This window comes from Artemia sp. Qi Xiang Cuo, chromosome 12 (assembly GCF_049724085.1).
Source record: "Artemia sp. Qi Xiang Cuo chromosome 12, ASM4972408v1, whole genome shotgun sequence".
Taxonomy (NCBI): Eukaryota; Metazoa; Arthropoda; class Branchiopoda; order Anostraca; family Artemiidae; genus Artemia; species Artemia sp. Qi Xiang Cuo.
Window position 1 is genome coordinate 49819530 of NC_142805.1, and position 14113 is coordinate 49833642.

The 14113-nt window shown below is 36.1% G+C and overlaps 1 protein-coding gene across 3 annotated transcripts in view; it reads right to left on the bottom strand.

The window, feature by feature from the left end:
• Positions 1 to 14113, bottom strand: part of LOC148946222 (carbonic anhydrase 2-like) — a 75114-nt gene that overhangs the window by 43416 nt on the left and 17585 nt on the right. For 2 of the 3 annotated variants that reach the window (XM_089098316.1, XM_089098315.1), the window contains exon 2: positions 4179 to 4373. In XM_089098316.1, the coding sequence (XP_088954442.1) occupies positions 4179 to 4373 (195 nt within the window). Of the gene's footprint in view, positions 1 to 4178; positions 4374 to 6447; positions 6571 to 14113 lie in introns of those variants that run through there. The other variant, XM_089098314.1, reaches the window with a different exon arrangement.

The following is a 14113-nucleotide window of genomic DNA, read 5'->3' on the forward strand; positions in this document are numbered from 1 at the left end:
AAAAAAAACTGTAGCGTAAAGAGCGAGGTATTGACTTGAGGGCGAACCCCCTCATAAATGTAATAATTTCTGTTCGTTTTACGTTCTAATGTTGCTTCTTACTTTCAGTTGAAAAAACTTTTTTTTTTAATTTAATTTCTGATCGTTTTTTAAATAATGCTTGGAAATACGGCGCCCCCTTCATAGAAATTTCCCTTAACCCAAGGAAACGTCCTCCACGGCAATATTCTCTCGAGTAACCCCCTCCTCTAGTCCCCCCCATCAGAAGAAATCCTTTCCGAAAACGTCTGTATACTTCCCAATAACCAATACAATATGTAAAGAATGGGCAAAGTTCATAACTTGCAGCCCTTCCCCTGGGAACTGTGGGGGATTAAGTCATCCTAAAAGACATATTTATTAAATTTTCGACTATGCTGAACGAAATGGCTATTAAATTTTTATTGGGTGACTTCGAGAAAAAAATGAGCGTGGGAGGGGGCCAAGTTGCCCTCCAATTTTTTTGGTCACTTAAAAAGGGCACTACTTTTAGGGCAACTTTTAATATCCGTTCAAATGAGGCCTCTTACGATATTATAGGACTACTGGATCAACACGATCACCCCTGGGGAAATAAAAAAAAAAACAAATAAACACGCATCCGTGATCTTTCTTCTGACAAAAAACACAGAATTCAACATTTTTGCAGATAGGAGCTTGAAACTTCTACAGTAGGGTTCTCTGATATGCTGAATCCGATGGTCTGATTTTCATTAAAGTTCTATGACTTTTAGAGGGTGTTTCCTCCTTTTTTCGGAAATAAGTCACATTTTCTCAGGCGAATAACTTTTAATGGGTAAGACTAAACTTGATGAAACTTATATATTTGAAATCAGCATAAAAATCTGATTTTTCTGATGTATCTACTGGTATCACACCGTTTTTTAGAGTTTCGGTTACTATTGAGCCGGGTCGCTCCTTACTTACCGTTCGTTACCACGAACTGTTTAATTACAAGTATATAAGATTCATTAAGTTTAGTGTTGCCCATCAAAAACTACAAACCTGAAAAAAATTGCATGGTTTTCGAAAGAGGGTGGAAAACTCCCTAAAAGTCAAAGAATCTTAATCAAAATCGCACCATGAGTTTCAGCATATCATATAACCGTACTGTAGAGGTTTCAAGACCCATCCTGCAAAACTAGGGAATTTTATTTTTTGCCTGAAGAAAGATCGTGGATGCATGGTTATTTTTTTTTTTTTCCCCGGGGTCATCTTATTGAACCAATGGTCCTAGAACATCAGAAAACGGCTTTTTAAAGTGGAAATTAAAAGTTCTAGTGCCGTGTTTAAGTGACCAAAAATATTAAAAGGCAACTAACCCCCCTCCCACACCCGTTTTCCCCTAGAATCCTCTGATCGAAGTTTTGAGACAGCCATTTTGTTCAGCATGGTTGAAAGGTACAATAACTATGCTTTGGAGACAACATGACCCCCACAGTCCCCGGGGAAAGGTCTTTAAATTATAATGTTTTCCCATTGTTTACCAATAGTATTTGATGTTGGGAATTGGGCATACATTTTTCGGTAGAGGGAGTGAATTTTTTGCTGGGGTAGGGGGATTTTCCACGAGTATAATTTGCCATGGAGAGTGAAGTATCTGAGGGGGGGGGGGTGAACTTTTCAGGAGATATTTTAAACTGGGAGAATTTGCCAGAATTCCTATACATTTTTTTTTTATTTGTCTTACTTTCTCTTTGCCAACTCAATTTTACGTGTGGAGATGTCAAGGGTAATTGCCCGGGGTAAATTTTTAACCAAAATCGAATCGTGTAGAGAATCTTCAGACTTTAGCGTGAAGAGCGAGGTGTTGAGAAGGGGGCAATTCCCTCATATACGTAGTAATTTCAGTTCGTTTCAAGTTTTATTGTCGCTCTTAACTTTCAGTTAAAAAAAACTCGTTTTTTATTTAATATTAAAATAAAGTGGAAGATGCAGTTGGCAGCAAGTATAAGCAATTTGAATCAAAAAATTTTATTTTTCCCATATCATCATCATCATTCCTAACAAGATAATCCATGGGAAATAATTAACAAATTTACGGAGGGTAAAGTAAGAAAAGTCAGATTTAAGTAATTAAAAAAATTGTGTTAATAAATGAAAAAAAAATTAATGGAAAAAATTGTTAAAATTTGACCTGAAAATTTTTGCGAGACAGGGAGGAGGAGCGCTAATCGATATTTTGTTCCGGGCGCAAGACAGGACAGTACCAACACTGACTGCCATTAGCTATGCAAAGGCAACATATAGAAAAATGATTAAGAGGCCCATTCAGTGACGGATCTATGGGGTGGGGACGATAGACCCCTTAGCTTGGGCGTGGTCTTCTTTTTTGAAGTTTTATTTGAAAAGAATATATCATTAGAATTCTAGCCTAAGAATCTATCGAATAAGAAAAGTAAGATACTTCAAATCAGGAGAATTGTATACAAAATTTATATTATTTGAATTGATTGGGATTAATCGAGAAATTATTTTAAGCTTTTTTCCCCCGAATGAACTGTAGTTTGGATGAATGACCCCTTCCTAGGAAGATTATAACTAAAAATCAAATGGAGCATTACATCTCCTAGAATTTCCATTGATACAAATTTCCTGCTAAAATTTGGTATGCAAAAATGTGTCCAAAAATGTGTTTGATTATGATATCTAATTGACTTCAAACTTGTGTGAAAGGAGTTTTTTTTTATCTAAATAGGAAACAAAAGTATCGTTTTTAAAATTGGGACAAGGGGTGTGTACTCTGTCGGCCTCGATAATTCAGCTAACATAAATGTGAATTACGAATATTTTTGAAAACAACCACCTGCTTAGAGCTCATTAAAATTTCTATTGGTAAAGTGAGTGGCTGATTGTTTTTCAGTAAAAATAACAGCTGTTTTTGTTATTTAAACTCTTAAATATGCAACAATCAAGAACGAATCCAGTACTTTTCTTCGGGGGGGGGGGCAAAAATCTTTAAAAATGCATCAATAATTTGTTTATATTCATTCTTTTAAAGTTTTTTCGAGTCGAGGAAACATTTCGGGGTAGGGGTTCAAACCCCCTAACAACCTCCCCTGGACACAACGTAGTTTGAAGGGGTTAACTTGAGATCGGAAGCCAAAGTGGGAAGTATACTTTGGTAGCGTTGCAGAAATTGTTAAATTTTATCCATTTTTAATGAAAAATTTCAAATTTGCTTAAAAAATGAAACTCATCACCGTGTCAAGTCTAATAAAGAAGTAGGGATTCAATCTCAACCATGATAGATTATTTATCCAGGTCAATCCAACATTTCCACCTATAAATGAGGTTAAAAATATCCCCTTGAACTACAAGAAATCCTGAACGACTGATACAGGTCAGTCCTTTTAATTAAGTTCGAAAAGGATCCTTCTTACTGGATCAGCGATCTTTCTACGCCAAAGTCACAGAGCTGGATTCGGTTGCGGCCAATAATCGATGAGCACAGTTCTACCCTTTGATCTTTAAATTATAAATTATACCCACATAATAGTTCTTTTGTGGCCACATGCATGGGCTGTGGGTGCGTATCCCCTCCCATCAGGGTTGTCAACTGTACATATTTTATGTCAAAAGGACGCATTCCTATGTGCTGGGAAACGATGACATAAAAGGGCAAAAAAGTGGCACATTTTAGAAATTTGGGACATAAAAGGGCAAATTAGGGACAAATTTTGTAAATTTATTTTATAAATCGAAACATCTCCCTACTGGATATATATTTTGGTAAAAAAAAAAGCGTCACTTTTCACCAAAGTAGTGCTTGTTCTCGCTTTTTTGAGCATCCAAGTTTTGCCAAAAATCTCGTAAGTAAAGGAGTTTCTCTAAAGTAGTTTTTCTATGAGCTTCACACTAAGTCTTTCTGTATGAATGTTTCACCTGACGTTTTTTTTTCGCTCTCATTATATTTGATGTTAACTGGCCGGTTTGAAACCGGTTTACAAAGCGTGTTGGGCAATAATACAACCGGTAATAAAAAAAAACAACCTCTAGTTTTTAAGATTTCAAGATGGAAACATTTAGCTAAAAAAGACACATTTTTGGATACTCAGGGAACATATTCATGGTCCAGAAAGTTGGCCACCCTGCCTCCCGTAGGAAAGCTTACCAGAGCACGATTAATTAGAACTTACTAGATCCTAATCCATCTACATCCACGCGCCATCCATAGCCTGTATTTGTAATTACTTTAGCTGTTTTCGGATAGTCCCATTTCAAGGGGTTGTCAGACAAATCAGGGTCTGGGACAACAGAATCTGCCGTAATGTCAATCGGAGATTGCCTTTCGCCTGCAGCTATTGGATATTGTTCCACCCAATTTGAGGGACCTAGAAAATTGGTTAAATTAGTTAGCGTGTCTACAGCAAGACCTTATTCATAGATGTGCAAATATTTTGACAGCTTAAACAGCAAATAGAAAGAGCATCTAGGGTTTGACTAAATAAAATGGATATGACTCGTTGAAGGGGAAATTAATCCATTATTTATTAAAAATTTAAAATCATTGGCGAAATTAAGCAAAACCTTGGAGAATAGTTTCAAGACATCAAAAAAGATGAAGTTCCATAAAGCAATTGCGCAACTGAACAAGCCACAGTACTATAAATATCCAACAAGGTCATCTTGCTGAAGCAGGTAGGCAAGGGGGCCTCAAGACTGTTGGTATCCTCTGAAAGCATAGGATTTTGAGGTTTATGCACAAAATCCTGCAGTTTTCATGCCGCTTGTATGCTGTTTTCTTATCGCTGTTTTTGCGTGTTTTTTTTTTTACAAATTTAGGCCTCTTGCATGGGCGCCCCTAAGCTGAATTCCAGGGGGGACGAACCTCGTCTAATTGGCACGTTTGAAGCTGTATAATAGAAATCTCAGAACAAAAATATAAAAATAAGGCAACATCATTGAGCCAGGGGGCGGGCGCCCCCCTGCCCCCCCCTTATGGGCACCTATGGCCTCTTGAAATTAATTCCTGCTTACATTCCTGATCCTGCTGTCTACAAAACTATTCAATGGGCTCGTTTCCTTCGCCGTAAAAGCTGGATGACAGATCTCTTTCATGCGACTAAGGAACATGTGCATAGGGGGCCTGGGGGAATAGCTTTCTCCCCCGGATTTTCCTGATGTCCATGGATTTTCTAGCAATTTCTTCAAATTCCCATTTTGCTACTTTAACAAAACACCCCTCATTAAAATGTGCCTTCCAAAATGTATTTATGCGTATCTTCATACCAACAATAAATTTTATGCTTCCAAAAATTGGAGCTTCAATTTTTTGGTCGATGTGGTGTTATTTCTAGCTGGAACTATCAAAATTTTATTTCTAAAATTAGGCTAGGCTATTGGCGATGATATTAATGAAATAACTGACAATTAGAAAGTAATCAACATGGAGAGGCCGACGAAGTAGGGTTGATTTGTATATTCGGGGGGGGGAGAGAAATTGTCTTATTTGCTTGTTAAGATAAAAAAAAATCAGTTAATCGTTTGCTCCAGTTCCTTTCGTGCGGAATTCTACCCAGTAACTAGAACATATATTTAGAATAACTCTTGTATACAAGGCAGTGGGAATGTACTGGCAAGCAAGGCCGTACCCAGAGCGGGGGTTAGGGGGGTTTGCCCCCCCCCCCCAGAAATGTTCTTTGACTCGTAAAAACGTAACAAAAATGGATACAAACAAAGTTTGTATGTGTTTTTTGAGTTTTTTTTGTGTAAACCAACACCCTCCTCCCCCCCCCCCCGAAATTTTTTTTTGAGTAAATACCCCTCCGAAAAAAATTCTGGGTACGGCCTTGCTGGCAAAAAGGGCGATTCAAAATCATCATGTCGGTTCAAGCATCAAATAGCCTATCTCATTTCTATGACTAAACGGAGATATAATTCTTTTTGACTTGCCTTTCAAGTTTGTATTTATTTAGTAAATAAATATGGTAAATATCGTGATTAAAGGAGTATTCAGATAGCTAAGAAACAAACTTACCTTTAGAATCAGAATTCCATCCTGAATCCAAATATGGCATGCGTTTTCGTCGAAAATTCGATTTTAAGCCCTTTACGGACCCTCAAAGATGATACCTTTTCCTCTTATCTTAGGTACAGCTTACATACCTGTTAGTGTCAATCTAGTTAAAACCGGTTTACCCGTAAATTAAATTGACAGTGACAGAATCAACTTTTAGAATGGGGAATTATATGGGCTACATGTTTGGATAAGCTTAGAAAGGATAGGTTAAAATTGAATTTGCAACGGAAACAAATGTCATACTTGGGTTTAGAATGAAATTCTGATACTAGAGGGAAGTTGGTGTCTTAGCTATCTGAATACTCTGTTAATAAAGATATTTATCATAAACATAATTTGTAAGATGCCAAAGCCCAAAGTTACTCTAAGAAGCATAGCAACCATACCATCCGCTATTCTATGCTTTTGGTAGCACCTGAGTTTGCAGAAATCATCTAAAAATCCAATGTTGCTAACAAAAGTTGTTTCGCACAGCATGCTGTATAACTGGTCACAATAAATTGACTGAACAATAACCCTTTCACACATCAATAGCTAATGTTAAGAGTTACTCCGGTCAAACTTTGGTTTTATCACTGTTTATTTGCTCAACAAGTAAAACAGCACTCTATAGTAATCAATTTTGGTGTCGGTTGATTATTTGCTATCTTGTTTATTAGCTGGGGAATGAGGAGGGTAAAACAAAGTTGCTATTTGTCTTTGGTGTAACGTATTCGAGGGATTCTACCACTCTTTTTGAAAGTGGATTTTAACAACCTCTGAGGATGCTGAATCATTTTACCGTTTATTTACCTTACTATAGAACTGACTCCTATAGATATATATAATTAATAATTATACTTACGTATTATACTGACCACACTTAAGAAGTGAAGTTAGGTTAATCATAATGAAATATACCAAAATATGATGAAAATATAATATTTTAGTAACACAATTATGAAAACTACAACAAAGAATTATGAAAAGCAGGAGAAAGAAAACGCATTATATTAAATATCTAATCTAACCAACTCTATATATTAAATATCTAAAGAAAAATATACCTGTATAGTAGTTTTTCTTACTCAGGCTAAGCTGATTCTCTTCAAGTACACAAAGAAAAATCGGGTATAATACGTAAGAAAAATCGGGTATAATACGTAAGAAAAATCGGGTTTTAATACGTAAGAAAAATCGGGTATAATACGTAAGTACCCTAAGTAGTTATGTTTTTGTGTGTTTTTGATTGTTCGATTAGAATATGTGTAGGAATGGAACTGTCCAAAGCAGAGATTCTGGTAAATATAAAGATAGCTTGGGGTATTATTGTCAAAAATGCATGCACCAATTGATACAAAAAAAAAAAAAAATTGAAACGAAAATGTTCTCTTTTTGGAGCTGGCAAATGTTTTTAGAGTTATCAAGCTTTGAAACTATATATCAAATCCTGAACATTGAAAATCTTGTATTTTGAAGATTTTGTACTATGAAGTTTTAATAATATTGTTTTTTTTTATTAAGAAGAAATAACCTACCCGTTTATGGATTGGTTTTCAAAGGCTTATGACTTTGGAAATGCTTAAAAAAATCTCCTAAAGGTGGTTATGATATTTTTACTTCAATTTTTGATCCCTATCTATAGGTAGGCCTATACAGGTTTTTGGTCGAAAATTACCTTCAGTCGATTTTATAAAACGATAATAACACATTTTATCGATTATTGAATCAATTATGTAATTATAAAGAAATATTTTCTAGAATCAACTGACAAATCTATTTCTTGGAGCGTCAGGTATATATCGCCAACTGAAAAGCCGTGGTCTAATGCCTTAATGACGGTGGTCTTGTGGTTCTGACTTTACTTGAATAACCATGACGAATAGAACTACAGTTACTTTCAAAAGAAATAAAATGTAAAAACAAATATAATTCAATGCAAAGTTTTTGTGTAGTTTTATTCTCGTCCCCAAAATAAACCATGAGAAATTGATATAATCCTGATTTATCTGCCACCCTACAATACTGGATATTGTATGATTTCTGCACGCTTTTAGCTATGCAACTGTTTTAATCAGCCAAATATTGCCTCACTTTTTGAGCTAAGTTTTCCCGGTTTCCAGCCATAGATGTATCCAGCAGGAAACAAAGCGGGAGCTGTCCTCCCATAATTGTTCCAAATTATGTTAATCTCTCTCGGTTTCGTACGCACATAATCACATCTCACATTTTCGACTAAATTCATGTATTTATGCAGCCGTATGACTGAATTTTGTGTTCGTGAACAGATATTTATCAAAACAACAAAAATAAGCAAATTATAGGGAAGTCATGAAAAATGAAAAATTTTTGAGATTTTTGGGGAACTGATGTTTGGAGGATCCCCTCCAGTGTATGTTCCTCCAGTTTTATGCCACTATACTTCTGAAAAGTCGGCAGTTTTTGCACGGCACTCCATTAGCTAGATTTACCTAAGTTTGCTGTACCTCTCCCCCGCCCCTCGAAACTAGCCAGTCCTAGATAATTCTGTCACACGCAACATACAAAATAATACATTTTTGTGCGACGTGCTCTTTACTTTTGGTTCTAAGATGATACTGATATGTTTCCGGTCAATGATCTTGCCATAAAAATGTTTATTTCAGACCTAAATTTATCAGAACTTTTGAAGATGGTCCGAAGCTTAATCGCTGTGTCAATTAGGAAATCTAAAAGAAATTTTGCTTTCTGTTTCCTTATCTAGTTTATTTTTTTAGGTTGTAATCCCCATTCCAGGGCCGTATCCAAGGAGGGGGGAGGGGTTACCCGGTATGAATCCCCCCACCCCCCGAAATGTTTTTCTGACTCGTAAAAATGCAATGGATATAAACAAATTTTGTATGCATTTTTTTAGTTCTTTTTATGTAACACCCCCCCCCCCAAAAAAAAAAATTGGGTAAAACCCACTGCGAAAAAAATCTTGGGTACGGCCTTTCCCCATTCCTTGTAGGAAAAAAACATGCTAGGAGTAGGAGAGAATTTACTATATATCTTAAAGTTTTAAAGTTTGAATAAAGGTTTTTTTTTGGCATTACTAATATGCAAGGTTGATTGAGTTTCGACACACACTCATTAGACGTTGAAGAGCTTTACAAAAGAAAGATTTTCAGGGAATCCTTTTATATTTTCCACGGCAAATTATTTCTAACAGGTAACTGGGTAGTTAATAAGAGTAGTATACACAGAATGAACAGATTTTTTTTGGGAGAATGAATTTTTTTGGGGATTGTGGGGGGCACATAGGGGGCTCCTGTCCCAAACATAGAAACTTAATGGGAGCGAAATTTCAAATGAATAATATTTAAAATTTTATAATCATTTTGTGATTTTTAAAATTTTATTTTTTACTAGAATAAAGTAGAGCTGTAACAATTGGCTGTAAGTATAAGCAAAAAGAAACCGAAATTTTCTTTTTTCTTATATCTTATCCCATATAAAGTAAGAAAAGTCGTATTTAAATTCATGACAAATTTAGTTTATAAATGAATATTTTGTAAAGAAATGAAAATTTTGTTAAAATTTGGCCTGGAAATTTTTGGGGGTCAAGGGGGCACCAATCAAGATTTTCCCCTGGCGCAAGAGAGGCCAGAACCGCCACTGGTAGTATGAGTTAAAATAATAAAATCAGGAACCTGAAAGATCCTTTTTAATAAAAATCCATAATTCGGGGTTCATAACAAAGGCCGAAAGTGGTTTTGGTTCCAAGATTTGCGGAGGTGGTATCATATGAGTTGCTTGCGATGAATTCAATTATGTCATTAGTTTTTGCCCAATAGCTCAAACTTCCACTTAAAGAGAAAAGTTTAAGCCAAAATGATAAATCTGAATTTATGCTGTTTCGGGACCCGTTGGGGACTTTTCTTTTTTTGAAAAAAATGGCGGCTAGCCCTTAGTTCCTCATTAGTGTCTCCTAAATTATCAGGAAAATTGTATAAATGACTATATAAATAGTACCTCTTAATGCTCATATTGCACTCAAGGGGTCTGAAACTATTAAGCATCTGGCTTACTAGTTCAACATAGTTTTCAGCTTTAACTGTTGTCCAGAAATTTTTTGATAGCTGAAATAAATGAAGCCCAGGCTTTTCGCTCGCTCTCATTCATCTAATTTACAAGCACCTTGTCTTACTTGTGTGCCAAAAACATTCCTGTTTTAATTCTTTGCGCACTCAGCTTAAGTATTGTTTTTCCTGTATATGCAGAACGTGATCCGATCTTATCAAGAGCCTTTATGAATTGCTTCATTGGACCTAGCTTGAAATGCAGTGGGGAAAAGATAATTTCCTCTCGTGGAACTAAAGGGAACATTTGTTATATTTCTACCTACAGTGTCCATGTTTTCTCTCTTAGGTAACTCTTTTCTAACCCAATAATATGTTTTGCTCTGTTATCCCAGAGCCACAAGCAGTAAGGATATATATATATATATCTATATATATATATATATAGGATATATATATTATATTAGCAGTAAGGATATATATATATATATATATATATATATATATATATATATATATATATATATATATATATACGACATCACTTTCAACCCTGAAAGAGGGCATTAAAACTTTCCGTTCTTAATCAACCGATCCCTCTCTCAAGTCTTACGACTATCCCTTCCTTATGAAGTAGCCAGAGAAAAGGACCCGCTTACTCAGGTTTTTTAATTAGGCAGTGACAAAGTGCTGCATCAGTTGTGAATATTCAAAATACTAAACAACAGTAGCTTATAAGTAAAATCCGTTAAGCTTGATTATACGAGAGTGAATAACGCAAGGGTGTTCGTAAAACGTGCGCAGGATTTTATCCCAGGGAGGAGGTAAAGTAGTCAAACCCACTAAAAAATATATTCGAAAAATACAGAAAGCATAGCTAACAACTGGTATGAACCCGAAAGCTACAGCATTTGAAAGGCTTGGGCATAGAACTTTTCCCCGCTGAGTATGTGCTTGACCAGTAGAGCCCTACCCATGGCCAAGAATAAATAACGTTATTACAAACAGGGGTGGGCACACAAATGATGTTTAGGGGGCACCAACGAAATTTGAGCTATCCAATGGCTATTTTAACCCCTGTATCCCTGTAAATGGTATGCATTTCGATCTTCCAGGGGGAGAGGAGTCACAGACCCCAAGAACTGTCCCTTGGATGCGCTCTTGATAAAAAATGGCAATTTCCTTCCAATGATGTCAAACTATGGATATTTTGTGGCCTTAATTCTCACTTAAGATTAAACCCCTACCTATTATTTTAAAAAGAAACCCTATTGACACATCTAGTGATCGAGGGCGTATTTCAGAAGCCATTTTTACCTTAAAATTACCTGAAATCGCACTTTCCAGTGACAAGAATGAATCCTGCGGCCGCCGGTCAGTGATGAAGGTGGCCCAGCTCAAAATGCTCATCCCAAGTTGTATGCCATGGATTGCTGCACCAACATTGTCGACTGACGATTTGAAGGCTTGAAAACTGGGAAACTAGACTTTCTTCTGGCTCAGGGAATGCCATAGGTCAATCCCTCAGTTGTAGAAGAAATTGTTTCGCAGCTTGATGTTGGTGTTGGCCTCCAGTAAAGTTTCTTGGAGTGACCTGGCGTTATAGAGGAGCTGTCTAATTGGAATAATTTGGCATGATATCCTGTTTACAGAGCAGTTTTTAGGTCATCAGTTTTCTTCCAAAGTAGTTGACCTTACACTTATTAGTGTTGAATGTTAATCTCCAGAATTTTGTCCAATCAGTAAATGTATCAAGGTTGGCTTGGATGGATTCGATGCTTTGAGAGTTGTCAACGGGGTCCATAATTTTGATGTCGTCGTCTTAGCGGCTGGTCTTATTATTTATTATCTTTGGTTCCTTTGCTAATGTGTATATTAAATAAAGTGGGGTTTAGAACAATTCCCTGGGTACTCCCACTTATTACATCGACTTTGATAAAAATATCGCTCTACCATCCCCAAATACTTGTCAATCTGATTCCTCTCAGCTTAAAATTGCATGGTTCATTAATTGTATCAACATCGAGACCAATCGCAGAATACTTGGAATGAAGTCTCCTATGACAAATCTTGTCGAATGCTTTTGCTAGGTCTAACAGAATCATCTCGACTGGAGATCCCTTATCCATGGGTTCTGTAATGCATTATATACATCTTTGAGGTTTGTTTCAACAGGTCGATTATGGAAAAACCAGTGCAAGCTTGGTGGCAATAGTTGATTATTTTCTAAACATTTTCTAATAATTGTATTCACTGTTCCTTCAAGGAATTTCCCATCTGTATGGGTGATATTAATTCCTCATTAGTTGTTAATCTCCTCTCTAATGCAACCTTTGTGTATGGGTGGAATAGAAACGTTCTTTCAATCTTGCAGGATACAACTAGTGTCAAGGGATTTCTGGAACAATGTGGTGAGAGAAGGAGCTCTTGCACTGCATTGGTATCTTTTGTAAAACACAGAGATTCCATTTGGGTCTGTTTGTTTGATGAGTTGATATTTCTTGCTCAAATCTTTGGGTAGCCTGTGCTGACAATCATGGGTGACTTTTTATGAAGTTATGCCGCGGGGTTCTTGGAGAGGCGCATCATCAGCAGTATTGAAGAAGAGATAAACTGTTTATTTATAGATTTTAAAATACTCACTACTGCCCCCTTCACATCTTTAAACTGCCCCATTCCTTTTAACATCTGTTAAAAGGAATGGTAACTACTAATTCAACCCCTTGTATGCTCAGAATAAGCAAAATAGGTTGGCATTACTGTTACTTCTCGACTTATAACGCAAAAGCTGACCATTATTTTTTATTATCAGATGTTTTTGAACTTAAATAATAACAAAAAAACGAATTATCATCAATGAAAACCGTCCTCTGGAACGCACGCCAGAATTATATAGAATCAAATCAAACCTGGCACTATTTTACTGAGATCGATCTTCTGTTGCAACACCATTGTAACTGCTTATTTAAATTAAGTGCAACTTTTTATTAGGCTGGATGAATAAAATATATTTAGCCTGTCTTTGGAAGGTACATATTTGAGCTTGGTTAGTTTATTTGCAGCTAAATTACTTTGTACAAAAAACACAACGTCCTATCGTTCGATCAGGAACAGGCTAGGCTGTTTTAAATGTAAAAACCGGTGAAAAAGGTGCCTTGTGCGTATAACTCAATGGATTATGCAAATACTAGTTTTAATCAGTTTATGTTTTATGGGAGATATTTGGCTAATATTGCACTCAGTAACGCTGACTAAAAAAGAGGATATTTGTCCTCCCAACAGTTTTGCTCCCCTTAGATTTTGAAAAGTATTTTTTTTCATTGAAAAAATACTTTTTTGGTGTTTTCATTAAAAAAACAAAATTAAAAAACAAAACCGCCACCGCCACCACTCTACATTAAACTGGCGCCACCGATTGCACTGTTCGTAAAATCTCTTAATTTTTCGGCGAAGCCCCCCGGAAAATATCCTCCCACGGGAAATACCCCCTGGAAAATACCCCCCCCCCCCGAAAAATACCCACCCCCCGTGGAAAATAAGGCTTTCTAAATTTTACGATTTCATTTGAGTTATATTTTTTTAATTTCCGTAGGGGGAAGGAATTTTGGTACTTGTATATTATGCGCCACTCAATTAAGTTTACGCTGTGTAAAGTTCGAGAACACATCTTTTTTTTGTTAGTTTCTTCGTTACTTTAGAAATAAATTTGCGCTATAGATTTGCACATTAGGGGGGGGGGTGTAAGCATAGCGGGTCAGCATGCAAATTGTGTTTGGTAAAATTATTCTGCATATTAGATAGATAGACCAATAAGTGTATTTTAAAGCCAAATATACGGCCATGAACACAGTAAAATAACATAAATGAAATGCATAAATAACATAAAATTTGATGAACGATCAAACAGTTCGTGGTAACGAGTGTAAGTAAGGAGCGACCCGGCTCAATGGTAACCGAAACTCTAAAAAACGGAATTTTGATACCAATAGATACATCAAAAGAATCAGATTTTAATTCTGATTTCAAATATATA